General features: G+C 40.5%; 1 protein-coding gene across 5 annotated transcripts in view; it reads right to left on the bottom strand.

The window, feature by feature from the left end:
• Window positions 1-637: 637 nt before the first annotated feature.
• Window positions 638-16,647, bottom strand: part of Vwc2l (von Willebrand factor C domain containing 2 like) — a 161,811-nt gene continuing 145,801 nt past the window's right edge. For 2 of the 5 annotated variants that reach the window (XM_052749780.1, XM_052749783.1), the window contains one exon: window positions 638-8,482. In XM_052749780.1, coding sequence (XP_052605740.1) covers window positions 8,334-8,482 — 149 coding nt within the window. In that variant the 3' untranslated portion in view covers window positions 638-8,333. The remainder of the gene's footprint in view (window positions 8,483-16,647) is intronic. The other 3 variants (XM_052749782.1, XM_052749784.1, XR_008220863.1) reach the window with 2 other exon arrangements.

Here is a 16,647-nt window from a genome sequence, read left to right as displayed (position 1 = left end):
TGGTCAGTGAGCTGACTACGGAAAAGACCGCTGATGTGACAAGACAAATGGTTCTTGCCCAATATATAAATGGCCCTTTTTTTTCTCTTTTGATTTGTTTCAAGGCGCTGACTTTGTGCCAGGCACATGGTTACTGATTCAGATAGATTTCACTATTAGCAAAATGGGGCAGTTACATGTTCCAAACTATCTTAGCAGAAACTCCCCTTTACAAATTGCAAGAGGACACTGACCGCTCTTTTCATTCTTTAGCCGTCGGTGGATTCTTCTTTCAAAGCTCAAACAAGAAGTTCCATGTCCCAGAAAGCCTTCCCACATGTCTAGGCCGATATATTGCCATCATCCATGTTCACACTAAGGTCATGGCACTTCCCTCTGTGACTACAAACTTGCCTTGTATGCCTTGTCATGGCCTGTCCTCCTTGAGAATAGGAAGACAAACTGCCATTCAGTTCAACCACACCATCTGCTTTTCTACTGGAACTACTTATGGAGCAGCGAGATAACTTTTTAATTAATATGACAAGTAGCAAAGGACCGAATCACACCATTTGTCTTGGTTGTACTCTAACATGAAGTCCTAGGAAATATAAGCAACAATTTTATTAATATAGAGCAATTTAAAAAGTTATGTCAATTTTTCTGGGTTAAAAAGTATTTTATAGTTTTTTTTTTTCCTTAGCAGTACAGGTCCCTAATATTTCGACCTTGAACTTGCAGGGGAGGAGATATAAAAGAGAGCCTAGATGAGCTTTGGAGTGATGTCTGAAAACACACAGTGAACGGTAACTTCTAAAAGGGACACCATCACTAGAAAAGTACAAGGGTGAGGGAAACTAGACGCTAACCAACATGCCTGTGTGGATACCTGTCCCCTGAGATGGTGGCTACTGGAAGCCAGAGATAGGCCTTTCAACAAGATTAAAGAGATGCTATTAATTGCTATCGATCATGGGTCAACAAATTAAATTGCATTTGCAGCTGCCTCTCTGAAGGGTCTAAATGAAAAATGCAGTTAATGGGCCTGGCTGACCCAATGTTGTGATTAATTTAATAAGAAATGAAACAACAACAACCACAACAAAAAGCGTGTGTGTGTGTGTGTGTGTGTTTGTGTGTGTGTGTGTGTGTGTGTGTGTGTGTGTGTGTGTGTGTGTGTGTGTGTGTGGTGTGTGATGTGTGTGGTGTATGTGGTGTGTGTGGTGGTGGTGGTGTTGATGCTGGTGTGTGTGTATGTGCACCTGTGTGCATGTAGGAAGTTAGGCATCTTGGAGACCTCACATTAAAAGGTCTTCTTGGGACTTAACAATCTAACAACCGATTTACCCTGATATGTTCCATGGAAAAACAAAAACAGATGGCCACAATGGGTATTTACAAAACTCCTTTTCTTTCTTTCTTTCTTTCTTTCTTTCTTTCTTTCTTTCTTTCTTTCTTTCTTTCTTTCTTTCTTTCTTTCTTTCTTTCTCTCTCTCTCTCTCTCTCTCTCTCTCTCTCTCTCTCTCTCTCTCTCTCTCTCTTTCTTTCTTTCTTTTTAATTTCAGGAATCCTGCTGAACAACAATGTGGAAAACAAAGAGCCAATCTTTTGTATTCTAGAGGAACATGTGTGGAGGCAAATGCTAGAGGCCCACAGGTACTTTTGTCTCGCAGTATGCAGATAAATATTAGTCTGAGATTAACATTTGTGAAAAACTAGCAAAATAATTGTTTTCTTCTTACCTTCCAAATATAGAATTTCTTCTCAAGATTATTATATTTAAAAAAAAAAAACAACCATCTGATCAGTGGTGATGTTTGGCTATCCAAGTTGCCATTACTCAAGTCAAGATGAAAGTATGTTGGCAAACAGGTGTGGTGCCGGGGAGACAGATAGATATATGTAGTTGATGCTGAAGACCTAATTTGTTGCTAGCAACTTTGGCACAGTGTCCTGAAGTGAGATCAGGTACCACTCCAAGTGAAGCATAGGTTCCACATCATTGATTGTTGTCATTGGTAACAGCATCCTTGTAATCCCATGATCCAGCGATGTGACTGTTTACATTCTAGACTTCCCAATTGATCCTCCATGAAGAGCTATGGTACCAGCTGCCATGTTTGGGTCTCACTCCTACTACATCAGATTCTCATTCTTTCTTCCCTGGGCCTTTGTAACTGTCTCCCATTGGTGTCCCCACCTCTCGCTGGTCTCCATCTCATTCTTCAATCTGCTGTCACAGTTGTTTAAGATAAGATGTGAATATGGCCATGATACCTTCTGGTTTTATTATAATTACTCCACAATGTTAATAAAAAGCAAGTCCAATTTTCTTAGTATGGGTTTCCAGGTCTTGACAATTGGATTTTCTTCCCAGATGCATCTCTTAGTGTATGCCTGCCTCTGTAGCCTCATACTCAAATCAAATCTGATTGTTTGGCACCTTCAAACTATACCATTCGTTGTTTTCTGTTTTACAATATTGTTTCTCTAAACAAATACCCAAATCATACATAAGATACCATAGTCAAATCCAACATCATTTCATCTACCTTTTTTCTAACTCCTCCAGTCCTAATAACGGCAGCTGATCTACATTTGGACCTTCTAGGTTTTAATTTAAACTACTTTATGTTATTCTTCTATCCAATGTTTTCAACTCTATATGAAGATAGTTCTGCATAAGCATGTAAGCCTAGGAAAACCAAAATGTCCTCTGGCCTCTATGTTATAGTCTTCAAAATGGTGATAACTGCATTATAGCTGTGAGGATTCCCGAACCAATAAATGCAAGTCATTGTCTTATGTACAGCAGCCAATACAGTGTCTGCCACACCAAGAAACTCAAGTAATGGTAGCTGAGTTTTATATCCCAGTTCCTCCCATTCTTGTTACCATATATGATTATTTATTTGAAGAAACTTGTCTTTTACTGGAAAACTTTTCAACTTAAAATTAATTGTAGCAGTGTAGCTGTTTGAGAATAAGCTTCCTCAAAAACCCACTTGTAATGGGAGTATGGGAAGTATTTAGCATTTGGAATGGAAAGAAAGATAAGGTCAACATTTTGAAAAGTCAAAACGAAAGTCATGTTATGGCCGCCCCTGAAAATATTTGTAATAGAAAAATAAATTGAACCCATAAAATCCAGTGGTAGAAATTCTCAGGGATTCACTGTGTGAGGAGGGGAGCGGTGGGTGTATGCATGTATGTTTGTGGGTGCACACACTGTGTTCAGGTCCATGTGTAGGTTGAGACTGTAAGTCAACTTCAGGTGTCTTCCTTATTGTTTCCCTCCTTTTTTAAAAGCTGTTTACCATCAGGTGAGATGAGACAGCCCAGAAGCCCCAGGATCCCCCTGTTTTCACTTTCCAATCCACAGGACTGCTGTGCCCAGCTTTTTGACCTGGGTGATGGGGATCTGAACTCAGGTTTCCTGGGTGGGGGGGCAAATACTTTACCCGCTGAGCTGTCTCCTCATTCCCTAATTCATTCATTCATTTAACTTTTTTCTAATGAATAGTCTGCCTTCTTAGTGCATAAGATTGATTAGGGACATGAGGGTGTTTATACCACACAGGACAATTTGGGCGTTAATCTCATTCATATAAAAAAGTGTAGTCAGAAAACACATGTGAGTTTGGTGACTCCGAGATGACATTATGCCTTTCAAAATCATGAAAATACCTTTCTGTAGAAGAGTACTATTCTCAACATCAAACTTCAAATAGCATCAACTAATTAGGTCTGTGCCTTGGTTTATAGTTCTCTCCCATGCTTCTCGGGTATTGGCCCTATGAAACTTTGAGGACATAGGGAGTAGAAAATTGAATGTATGGGAATTTAAATGCAAGAAAGTCTAATTTTGTTTTATGAAAATGTTGGCGTGATACAGATGTGTTTTTATGTGCTTAGGTACACCATGCTGTTTTCCTAGTGGATATTTTTTTTTATTCTCTAGTAATGCAGAAACTCATGGCCATTATAAAATATTGTTCACATAACTTGATATTAGGCAGTGGGTTTGGCTCAAGGAGCATGACAATAAGAGTTCATTTTTACTTCCCAAGTAGAGTTTGTGTACAAAAAAGACGAAGGCATGTATTCTGGGTACTAGTCACCAGCCATGGTGCTTGCTCTGGACCTGGATCCTTGTTTATTGTAAGTCAATGGGTGAGGTTGAGGTCAAACATGGGCTTGAAGAGTAACAGTCTCAGTAAAAATTTTCAAATAGCAACAAACCCTTGAGTCTTGTCAGAGTTTTAAGATAAGGTTGTCAAGGTTCGAATCTATATTTTAGATTTAAGAGGCACACCAACCAAATATAAGGCCATTTTGGATATATAAACAAACTTACTTCTCATATTTAAAAAAAGTCTAAGAGTTCTGAATACGAACTGGATACTGGACAGTCATAAGGTTACTAATTTTGCTAAGTTTGTTAGTATAACAACACAGTTTTGTAAGAAAATACTACCTTTTTTTAAAAAAAACTGATGATTATTTCATTTCAGAGATGAATGGATACATGCTTGATGATATGGATAGAAAATAGTACGTTAACTATTTTCCAAAATCATAGTAACCTCTGGATTAGGACAATGAGGAAGCAAAGGACACTCATGCTATTTTTCTGACTATTTGGAAATTTTCATAATAAATTTCTCATCTCATGATGTTAGATTCATCTCTTTATATTCTCATTTTCTCAGTCATCAGAACACAGGCAGTATTCCTTCTTTGTAGCTGTGTTATGGAGACTGACCATGATGCTGTGGTCTCTGAGGCTCACACTGTCCTTGACATGTCTGAACATTCAAACACTGTAGTGCTGAGTATGGGTGTGGAGGAAGGAAAGGTTTTTGACTCTACCATTTAAAATACTCTCACTTGTAGTTTATTTGAGCCTTTTTCAGTGATACCTCCCCTTCCCCCAAGTCAGCCTTGCCTAAGATTTTGAAAAATGAAAATGCACTCAGGTAAATACTAGAGTTAAAGCTTAATTCTCTTCAGCTACAGCTGTAATGGCGTATGTGCTGTTGGATGACAGATGCCATTGTGACTTCATCATTGAATAAGAAGGAGTGGAGAAAAGAGAAACGTGGGCAGGAAAATATACCACAAACAATGGTCACTGGTTAACACACTTTATATTTAACAAAATAATTTTTTAATAATATATTCTTTTACACATCAAATATTGTTGCTAGAATCCCCCTTTTTTTTTTTACAGTTTATTATTTAGTGTTTTTTTTTTCTCTCTCTCTCACTAGTTTTCAGGCACACCATTTTTCAAAGATTTTAGAAACTGCATCAGTTTAACAGGCATCAGCTGATAAACTGGATGCTGATCCCTTATTTAAACATCGCTGAATTTAAAGCCGAGACCCAAAGGCAGAAGAGAAAGGATAACACAGAGGTGACTGTGTGGCTGTAATCAAAGCCTTCAAAAGAAATAACAACCACCACAACAAAATGATGAGACCTTGAGAAGAACTCTGACATTCCGAGGTTTGGAAAGAACAGCTCAGTGACATGGCTAGAAGGAAGTTGTTACATGGTTATCGGTTTATGAGAAATTCTGTCACAGTATAGGTTTGTCCATCCCTAAAAGTGGGAGAGCATCGGTGGTTGGGAGTATTCAAGGAATTGTAGTGGAATGGAAAAAAAAAAAAACCAAAACAATATACTAAACAGACAAAAGAAACCAGGCCCAACCCGACATGAACAGTGATGAAAATCTCCTTCTCAAGTTTCTAATAGCGGCCATTGTACGGCTGCCAGCGGCGAACTCTCTGAAGAGAGTTTTGATGGACGTTACACTCTATCCCACCAAATCCTGGCTGTGAGGATCAGTGGGCTCAGACTCTTATGCAAAATTTCTATACCTTGGCTTCCAAGTTGCACATTCTTTGTTTCTAACAAGGACATACTAACTCCTTAATGATAGATAAGGGTCTATGCTACATGGCTCTATCAGTGATTTGTTTTTAGTTTTAGCTCTCATTCCTGTCATTTATAATAATAATAATAATAATAATAATAATAATAATAATAATAATAACTATCATTATTATTTCCTTTCAAGAGTGTGGATTTGGGGGACTGTCAATAGGCAACCTCAGGGCAAAGAGAGCTGTAGAGTACAACTTTGTCTAGACACAGGCTGAAGTGTGCGGTGCCTTTGCTTTTGAGTGCAGGCATAAATCATGCAGAATTGCTCATGAAAGATTCATGGCTGTCTCTATGATGTATCCATAGTGGCAACTGAAAGGCACCAACCTTGCAACAAATTGGTGTTCTAAAGAAAGGCGGCTGGATGTTCTTCCTCGGATGGCACCGGGATGGTTATTTGTACCATAACACAAGCCCAGTGTGTGTAAAAGTGTCAGGTCTGGCTCGTCGGCACATTAATTTTGGAAATGACATCTCTTTCTTGATGACAGGTGGTGCTTCTGGGGAGGACAGGCTGACAACTTTAAGTGAGAAAAGTAATTTACGAGACTAAGGAAACTGGTGTCCAGAGAGTGGGTCTTAGAAGCATCACTTGGTAGGGAGGAGATTGACCCTGGGGTTACTGTTTGTGTATGATCCAAAGGGCTCAGGGGCTCAAAAAAGCCATGTGTGTGCAGTCAGAGCTGCCCGGCATGTCACGTGGCAGAAATGATACAGCTGAAGGACACAGCTTCTCAGCCAGGTGAAGTTTTGCTCCCTACCCACACCCCTTGAGGACTTTTGGCAATGTCTGAGGACATTTGGTTGATATAACCAGGTGGATGTTCCTGGACCTAGTGGATGAAATTCAGGAATGTCACTTAGCATCCTAAGAGTGTGCAGCATAACTCCTACCAGCCTGGCCCCAAATGGCAGAGACTGAGGTTGAGATGTCCTTCTGCATGATGTGTTCCTCCACGGAAGCCACACGAAACCCAGACTGTGTTTGGGAGCAGAAAACAGGAAAAAGAAAGACAACTGGAGATGAAGAAAATTTTGATGTTTCCCTATCAGATCTGCACCAGGGGTTTTAGGACGGATAGTGGATAAGTAACTGGGTCATGTGGTCTCAGAACTGTGAATTTTGCAGTTGACTGCCGATGGCATAAGATACCCTGTGTATTTCTTTTATTATTTTTTTCTGTTATTATACTAGCAGCATTACCAGGGCAACCTTGAGACTCTTCAAAGGTTCATTTTAATAGTTCAGTATCTAATATATACATTAAAAATGTTCAACTAATGAAATTATATTGTGCAAGAGTCACTCTACCCTAATCTTTATTTTACATCAGCACTTAAGGTGGAAAGTGTCCTGAATCTGGATTTTAGATTTAGGGCTGAGTGGTTGTTACTGGAACATGGTAAACACAGTCCCAAACCATAAAAACTTCTGTGTATAGGACTGGCTTCCAGCCAAATTGGAACTTGAGAGTTAAAAGTGTTTAGAAAGATTGACTCACAGTGGGGCTACTCACCCTGGTTCTGGTATTTCTATTGCCTGGTGACAAGGTGGGCTTTGTGGTGTGTTTATCAACCAAACTCAAAGCTGGCATCATGAAGATGTCTGGTGGTGATTCAATGCTACAGTTTTAAATACCTATCTCTTTGGGTTCTTCAGTCAACTCATGGCGTTCTTCATCTACTTGTTTCTGATTGGCAGTTTCAAAGTTTTGTGGATGAAATGTGTGGTTAGTAAGAATCAACAGTGAGCCCCAACATGTTGGACATGGACTAGTTGTTCCTCACGTTGGTGTACAGAGGACCCAGTTTACCACTCTGTTTCTTAGCCTACAGACACAGTAACTGCCCCAAGAGAGCCGCGGCTTGGACCCTCTTCCACCTTCCCCCTCTGGAAGGATGTTTCCCTCTAAAGTTTCTTTCTCAAACACTTCTGATGCAACACAAAACTTTACTGTGCAGTCAAATCTGACCCCTTTAGATTCCAAAGGTAGAAAATACAGAAGAGAAAAGTGTAGTACGCGCCAACAGAGTAAAAATGTAGTAAATCAAGGGACATGGATTGGTAGGTCAGAGGCATCACCTGGGAGGGAGCCTGTCCAAGGTTGTTTGCTTTCTTTCTTGTCCCAGAAATCTCAGGCGTCAAGTCACCATCAAGCATTGGTAATTACAAAAGTGGTTTAGATAGCCATATGCTCTGTATATTTTATATAGCAAGAGAAAGAGAGAGAAATTTCCTCTTCGTAAAATAATCACTTTTGTCAACCCCAGAAGGTTTTGCTGGTGACCCTGTTGTAGCTGGCAGGAGTTTGTTTGCTCGTGTGGTTGAGTGTTAGACATGTGCAGTGTAGAAGCCATAGCATCCCTTCCTAGAACTTGTCACCGTTCGGGAATTTGCCCTACACAGTCTGCTTGCCTTGGCATTCGCGCTTTGAACACTGAGCGGGTTTCCACCAGTCCCCGTTGTGACAGTGACAGATGTTACAGTCGTCCACTTTCACTTCAATGCCAGCTGGAATTATTGTAGTTCCTGCAAAGCAGTTGGGACCTGGAACACACACACATGCATTGGTTAGTGCATTAAATCTGGAAGCCTCCTCTCTACCCTCTCCTGTTCTTTCCCAAGAACAAGCCCACCCCAATCCATGAATGAAAAGGTCAGACTGGGCCAAGAGCTTGTCATCAAGGAGTTTTCTAGTCAACCTCTTCAGATTCAAGCTTTCAACTCCATGATCTTTAGCACACATCTCATATTTCCTATGTGTATCTAAGTGAGAGAGACAGATAGAGCGAGAGTGTGAGAGACAGAGAGACAGAGACAGAGACAGATGGGGTGTGGGGGAGACCCTGCTTATTGTCTGTTTACTGAGTCCATTATGGATTAAACTTTATTTGCTTTGTCCTTTGGGTGTAAAGGTGTCAAAGTGCCCCATGAATGGAGGATTGGCACAGTTGGCCTCACATGACACTACCCATGGCCTTCCAGTGGAGGGTGTAAGACGATGAACTTGCTCACTCCCCAGATCCTGCCTGGTTCCTGGAATCCCCAGCTTGTTTCTTGATAACAATGAATAATTCATGGATGGATGATTTATTCATGTCCCCAAACAAGCTTTGTTAGAGGTTCATTTGATTTTTATAAATGGAGTTCCTTTAATCTGCTGGCTATTTTTTTCCTTTTTTTTTTTTTTTAAAGAGTGACCCAAATGTTTGGCTTTTCAAAGTCAGCAAGAATTTTATTTTAATTTTTCAGATTCCAAAAAGCTATCTAGCAGATATGTTCTTTATCTGTCAGATACACTCTACTCCTGTTTATTCTAGATGTGTGTGTGTGTGTGTGTGTGTGTGTGTGTGTGTGTGTGTGTGTGTAATGAACTGTTCTCACATTTTTTTTAGTCCTCATATAGGGATGTTAATATTACACATAGTTATATTTCCAAGTTGAAACTGTGTTTTAAAAAATGGCTTCCCAAGGCATGGTGGATTTCAGAGGAACAGTACAAATTATTGGCTTTTAGGAGTTATTTTGTGCTAAGTCTGTGAAGAACACATTTGGGTAAAAAAGGGAATGCTGGGTTGTGTCCAGTAATGATTTGTTAAGCCATAGGTTTTGGCTACTTGCCATAATCACTAGCTACATGGCAATCTGGTAACATGTCACTATCAATGGCCTGCTTTCACTTTCTCAACAGTTGTTCAGAATTTATAAGACTTCCTCGACTGCCAAACAAATGAGATCAGAGGCTATTTGTAGTGCCAGTTCATTAGCGGAGGCTTCTTTTTGCAAAAATTGTAACTACTGAGTTATGATGCATAGTTGTTAAGGAGCAACTAGCATGCCATGACTTTAATACCCTTTCTTTTAGAGTGTCTCACTGTGTATGCTCCAACAGTATTTGTGTTCGTATGTCCTTCCTTCACTCTGCTACAAGCATCTAGACTCCATGGTTGAACATGGGGGACTGTCAAGAGCAAGGGTGATGGATCAGCTCAACTCTGGTGATAAATAAGTATCTCATGATTTTCTGCCTGCGTCCACAAGGCTTTTTGTTCTGATACTATGATAAGTTCTTGACCGTATTCAAGTGCTGATTATTTCACAATCACAATATTAAATGTATGTATATGAGGGTTTAAGGAATTAGTTGACAGACCTTATTACTTGTGTAACTACAGTTCTATGGGGCAATTCAACACCAAACCAGGAGTTTCTTCTGAACCTAGACCTGAGGGGTCTTTGGAGAACTTGGGAGGAAGGGTGTCCTGTAGTGTAACTTGTTCCCTCATGCCTATTTCTCAGAGCTATCTTAGGACAGACACCTGCCAGCCCAACCAGTTTTAGGCCAGACAAGGTCTTGTTGGGACCCTAGTAGCTTCAGAAACGGCACTAGACTTGGCCAACACTGTCTGTCTGGAGAAAGCCCCAAAGATTAATGCTTGGTCCCTGCCCCTCACAGACACACACAACCAAGACTTTCACTCTAAACATGTATTTTTAGGTTTCCAGAAGGGGAAAGAAAACATTTCATTTTAAAATCATGGTTTGAAAAACAAAGATATGCAATCAACAGGCAGACTATTAACTAGTAGGAATTTTCACAGCCTTTTTAGAGCATTTGGCAATGTGATGGAAGAAGCATGATATTCTCTCTCTCTCTATCTCCCTCACTCTTGTGTGTATGTGTGTGTGTGTGTGTGTGTGTGTGTGTGTGTGTGTGTGTGCGTGCGTGCGTGCGCGCACGCCCGCATGTGTGCATGCTCTTGTAGATGTGCTGCTGTCTCTCAGAATGCTGGAAAAACTCACTGGCATAATAACAAGAAGGCAGGTTGAAGGTATGAAAAGAGACTCCCCGCAAGTGGTTGTGTATGTCTGGAAGGGATATTTTTACTAGAGCTCTGTTTTTGTATTTTCTTCTTGCTGCCTGTGTTGGTAGCATGCTGTGATCGGCATGCATTTGATTAACCTCTATCTATCATTGCTTAAGAGTCACTTAGACTTTGCTGCACTTTCAGCCCAAGAAATATTAATTATATTGATGGATTGAACACAAATGAAAGATCTTTTGCATGTGCCAAGACTGGCCAAAGCCTTGAATGGCATAGTAAGCACTCAGCTGCCTACCTGATGGCCAGAGGCATTTTAAGAATCTTGCATTCTTGTTTGATCTCCTTAACTTTTGTACTTCAGAGGTTTTATTGGTCTTGTTCTGATAATCTCAGATGTAACTGCAGCAAGTCTCAAGTTTGCTGTTGAAAGTCATATACTTAAAAGAAATTTTGATAATTGTGAGTAGAATGGCTGACACTATTTAAAAACTGTTCCGGTTTTAGCCCTCCCCCGAATGCTGGTGCTAATTCTCTTTGAGCTTGTGAATGTTCTCCATTAGTCCCTTCCTTGGGCAACCGTCCTTGCTTCTACCTCCCATCCTCCTATTTGGAGGTTGCTTTCATTTTTCTTTTTGTCTATATGAAGGGATAAATTGCTCAGAAGGCTGGATTCAATGACAAAGCAACACACTGGAATGTAGAGGACTTGGAGAAACTCCAGAGGGGAGCAGTGAAAATGATTAAACCGAAGGCTGGCAGATAGGACCGCCGGGGGAACGTTGAAAGATTGGAATCATTTAATGCAGAAAGAGAAGATAGAGGAGCAGCCCAATAACTCTCAGAGAGTGGTGGCTTAAGAGAGGAAAGGTGACCAACTGGACACTCATTCTACAATTTAGATTAAGAGACAAAGAAGATAACTCTCTTTCTCCTCTCTCTCTCTCTCTCTCTCTCTCTCTTTCTCTCTCTCTCTCTCTCATTTCATCTTATCTCAAAGAACTGATACTTGATTGTGTGCTGAGATTTTCTCTCTTAGAGGTATTTAAAATGTCTAAGCTCTTACCTTAGGTATGGGTTATACTTTAAGCCCCTTGAAGGCAAGAACTGAGTATCTGTTATTTTTTACAGCCTAGGGATGATGCTGTGTCTAGCAGACATTAAGAACTCAGTGTGTAGTTTATTGAGTTCAATGAAATAGGATGAACTAGCTAGTTTTGTGTTTGTCGGAGGCAAACTTGTTACCGAACCTATAGATAAGCCTTTATTTGAATAGCAGGGCTAGAACTATAGTATAGAAATATTCACTTACAGGTGGAAACATGTGGTGATCATTTGTTGAACACTTACTTTATGCTAGAATCTGTCTCATACTGCTTTTTCAATAACCTATAGAAGGCACATGCTTTTCCTCTCACGACACTGAAAATGACTAGCCAGAGGTTACATGCCCGGAATGTGTTATCACTGAGATATGAATTAAAATCTGCATGGCATACAAGAGGTTTCTAGTTGTTCAGGAAATGAAGTAGTATTCTAGAAGTGCACTGCCATTTTTTTTTTGTCCTCGATTCTGAGCTTCTGATGAAAATGTAGACGTCTAGGAGGTTAAAGCATTGCAGATGCATATTGAGGTAGGAAATGTGATGTGGACAGAAAGAAGCAAGATGGTTTTTCTTCAGATCCTTATTTATGTACTGGTTTTATGTTGTGTATTTATATAGTTTCTTAAAAAGCATAATTTGTTTAAAAACTAAAGGAAGTCTTTCGTGGAGAAGATGTGTGGACCACAGAGCTTTCCTCAAGGTGGCAGTGAAGCTTCCTCTGGTGCTTTGTGCACAGTGGAAAGAAACGACATGAAAATAGTTTGGGACAAGGAGAGTCCTGGTTCAAAGTGTGGCTCTGTGACTTATTATGCATGTGATCTTAGACAAACACTTTATTACCCAAGTACAAATGGGAGATCCATGCGGTATAGTTTCGGAAAGAGCTCAACACTTTGAAAATGTGATATAATTGGAAAGTGGATTCTTTGCTGAGACTTGGAGCTGGGAGGAAAGAAGGGGAACTGAGAATGTTGAAATGAGGAGACATTCTCCCTAGGACATACACGAATGATCTCCCCTTACTATTCTACACTTCTTTGAGCGCTTATTTTGCATATCTATAAAACAAAAACTAGCTTAAATTTCTTTCACAGTCAAAAACCATTCAAGAGAAATCTTATAAGGAAGAGAGATAGCAAGCGTGAAAGTTGTAGCTCTCTGGAGGTATGACTGAGGCAAGCCAGGAACTCTATCTTTGGGCAACACTTCCTCCCATCATCCCATCCCAACTTCCCCAAGGTACCGCAAGACACATGTGTAGAATATCTTGTGATCAGAGAAAAAGCATTTGGAATGATTTCTTCCAGCTTTGATACTGCAAGGTTTTAAGAAAAGCAGCAGAACACAGAAGGATTCCTGTCATATTTGTGGTTATATGGACCAGGAGGATTTACTCAGATGCTAAAGTTTTCTGATAATCCCCCAAATTCCCCTTACAAAAGACTGACTAGGAGCACTGGGTTCGCGAGGAGTTGAGAGCTAGTCTGATCACACATAGCTTGCGATGTCCAATACCACACAGCGATAGTAAGCGGCAAGTATATAACCTAAGTGCTCTGAAGGAAAGCACAGCCAGCTGTGAGTTGCAACAGAGAAACTGACTTGGTCCAGTGGAGGATGGTTTGTGCTGAAGCAAATAAAGTAGGGATAGAGTGGGGTCCATTTGGAGAGCAGAAATGTCCAATGGGTTCCAGTGGAGCAGACAAGACGTTAGTGAGGAACTGCTGGGAAAGCAACCAGACACTGGAGTACAAGAACAAATCATGAAATATCCAAGAATGTTATGATCTTACTAACATGATTTTGGTAGCTTGAAACTGGACACGGTAGATGTGTTTACACAATGCAAATCAGGTCAGAAAATGCTACAAATCAGGGTTTAATTTCTATCTTCTCCAATCTCCAGTTCTCAGCCAGCTGTTAAAAATATACTAGCATGTTACAAAGTTAGGGCTCAAGATTCTGGGCTGTTTGCCATGCTAAAGGTTGTGTACCTCTCTTCTCCTTCCCCTTTGTGTGTGTGTGTGTGTGTGTGTGTGTGTGTGTGTGTGTGTGTGTGTGTGTGTGTCCTTGAGATAAAGACACTAATGCTGTAAATTTCACTGCTGTCACAATGTGACTTGTCTACAGAGACTTGCGATGGACTAGAGAGGACATATCTTGGCAGATGTGGGGCTTCTGCTGTTGAAAAGTCTAGTTACCTTACAGGCTTTGGCAATGTGTGAAGACCAAGGAGAAATTCTTTCCTCCTTTGTTCTATGACATTAAAAATGCCAGCCAAAAATGCTGGCTTAATGTTTACATTATTTTCAGCAGTTAGTACATGGGCTTGAGTGAATTGATCAGATTAGATTATCCCTCATGGAAAATAAAATCACAAAGGAAACCCCCCCGCCCCCAGATGGTGCGATTTCATCTAGAGGGGGAACAAGGAAAGAGCTGGAGAGCTGAAGTAAACTTCAGAAGGGCCGTTGTCTTGGGATCCCATAGAACTGTATGCAAGGTAACTAGATACTGTGTTGGGGAGGGCACAGGAGGAGCCAATTTGGTATCAACAAAACCAGCTTTGGATAATTTAAGAGGAAAATGCACTTACTGGAGGAAATGATAGCCGGACAATATCCGCAGTAGCCAAAGAACAAAGGTAGAGGTAAGACAATTGGAGCAAAGATAAAAAGCCACAGACAGGGAGCAGTCAAGACCCACCTTGGACACAGAATGAGCAAGTGAGCCCATCAATTTCACCAGCATGGGCCTCTGGATTCTGTTGCTAGAACCAGCCATACAACCTCCTATTCTACCAGCCCTCCCTGGATGAGCTACTTAGCTTTTCATCTGAAATCTGTGGCAGATATATCTAGCTGCAGGACCCCATCAAGTGCTCGCCCCAACTACAAGAAGGGCTGGAATATGAATCTCTGGCTTTTGTAGCTTTTCTGGGAGATGGAAATGTTTCTTCCCATGTAAGTGTTTTCCCTACTCACAGGGAGGAGACAATTCAGTTCTGATACTAAGCCAAGCATAGGGTGTCAATGATGGTGAATTTCAGAGGGCATTTCTTCACCCTAAAGGTAAGCCAAGATCCTAAGCTTCCTTCCTTTGTTCCCAGACATTAAAAATGCCAGTTAAAATGCTACAGCTTTCTCTTGTACAAAACTCCGCTAAAATCCAGAACCATAGGATACTTCTCAATTCAGTGAACATTGCTCCAATCATCTTTTCTCTTTTATTTTTTTTTTTCAGACAAGGTCACCCTTGTACAGTCCAGGTTGACCTCAAACCCCAGATCTTCGTGCCTCAGCTTCCCGAGTGCTGCAATTATAGGCAGGTGACACTGCTCCTTGACTTTTAAATACTTCCTAAGAGCTCTTCATGCGCTATCTTATTTTCTCTTCCAGTGAACTGCTTCTCCTTACTTTTCAGGTGAGACACAGAACCACAGACATATCAAGTGACTTTCCCAAAGTCTCGCAGCTAATGAGAAACTGAGATGTGGAGTCCAGAGCAATTTCTGCCTGCTCTGTCTCAGAAAGCAATCTTCCTGAAAGTAAAAGCCACTGTTCATTTCTCCCAAGGTTTGTCAACACTTGGGATGATAAGGCTGCAGTAGAGGTAAACAACTTAAGTATTTAAGACACTGGGGTGAGTGGAAAGGCAAAGAGAATAATGGGTGAATTGAGACTAGACGATTGGGAAGATGAGTTCTACCTATAAAATTCACATGCGAGGCCGGGAAATGGCCCCTTAAAGAGTTTCTAGAACATCTTCCCAAGGGTGAGATTTGGTCCCAGGAAGCACAGATGGCAGAAAAGGTAGCATGGCTTCACTGATGAGCATAGAAGACAGCTGGGGTGGCATGGACATGTCCCAGAAGGTGATGCCCTATTTTTTATAGCTTATCAACACAGATATTCTTTAGAAAGCCAGACTGGTCAGGTCATCTTCGTCTGCACTTTATGATTATTAAGTACTATGGCTTCCTTGAAAATTCTCTCTCTGAAAACAAGTTTATACTATTTAATTGTCCTCTTTCGATTGTTCCAATCTCTAGCCTTGATTTGAAAGTTCAATATCGGCACTCAGTATCTTTTAGAAATTAGTTGTAAATGACCTTCCTGCCGCATAAATGAGGCCAAGTCTTATTGTGTAAAGCCATAAACATCCCATATTTATTTCTCAGATCATCTAAATCATTGTTTCAGTGAATAGTAGGCTTGTAGGCTTCAGTTTGCAATTGAATTGGATTGGATTATGTGCTTTCTTCTGATTTTAATTCTCTGCTTCACCAAATCCAAAGGAACTTAGTGTGCTCCGGAAAAGCAAATAGGTTTTCTGATCAGGTGGGCCTATTTTCAATTATTAGAATCTTGGAAAAAATTGTTGCTAATAAAACCAGCAATTAGAGATGAGCACAGTTAAAATGGAATGAAATGCCTTAGCCCTTCCTGGTGACATGTCCCGGGGGCCTTTTTAGGCATAGACAGAGGACAGGGATGGCATGACAGTTGCTGACAAGAATCCTGGAATAGACAGAGGGATGGTTCTCTCCACCTGCTTTCACTCACTAATCCCCATGTTACTTCCAAATTCTTTTGATTAAACTTGAAAACAAAAAGCTTCCTTAGATTAAGGTGGCAAGATTCAAGAAGGATTATTTTCTCAGAGGCTGCCCTGAAGGTGACTGTTAATCATTTTATTTGAAAATTCAATATTGCCAAACTCCCACACAGATTTCAGTCCAAGAACTCCAGAGAGTTTTCTGGCCCCTTAGTACATAAGATTT

This window comes from Peromyscus californicus, unplaced genomic scaffold (assembly GCF_007827085.1).
Source record: "Peromyscus californicus insignis strain IS unplaced genomic scaffold, ASM782708v3 Scaffold_21__1_contigs__length_65335640, whole genome shotgun sequence".
NCBI classification, from domain to species: Eukaryota; Metazoa; Chordata; class Mammalia; order Rodentia; family Cricetidae; genus Peromyscus; species Peromyscus californicus.
This window is presented reverse-complemented; position numbering and strand designations above follow the sequence as displayed.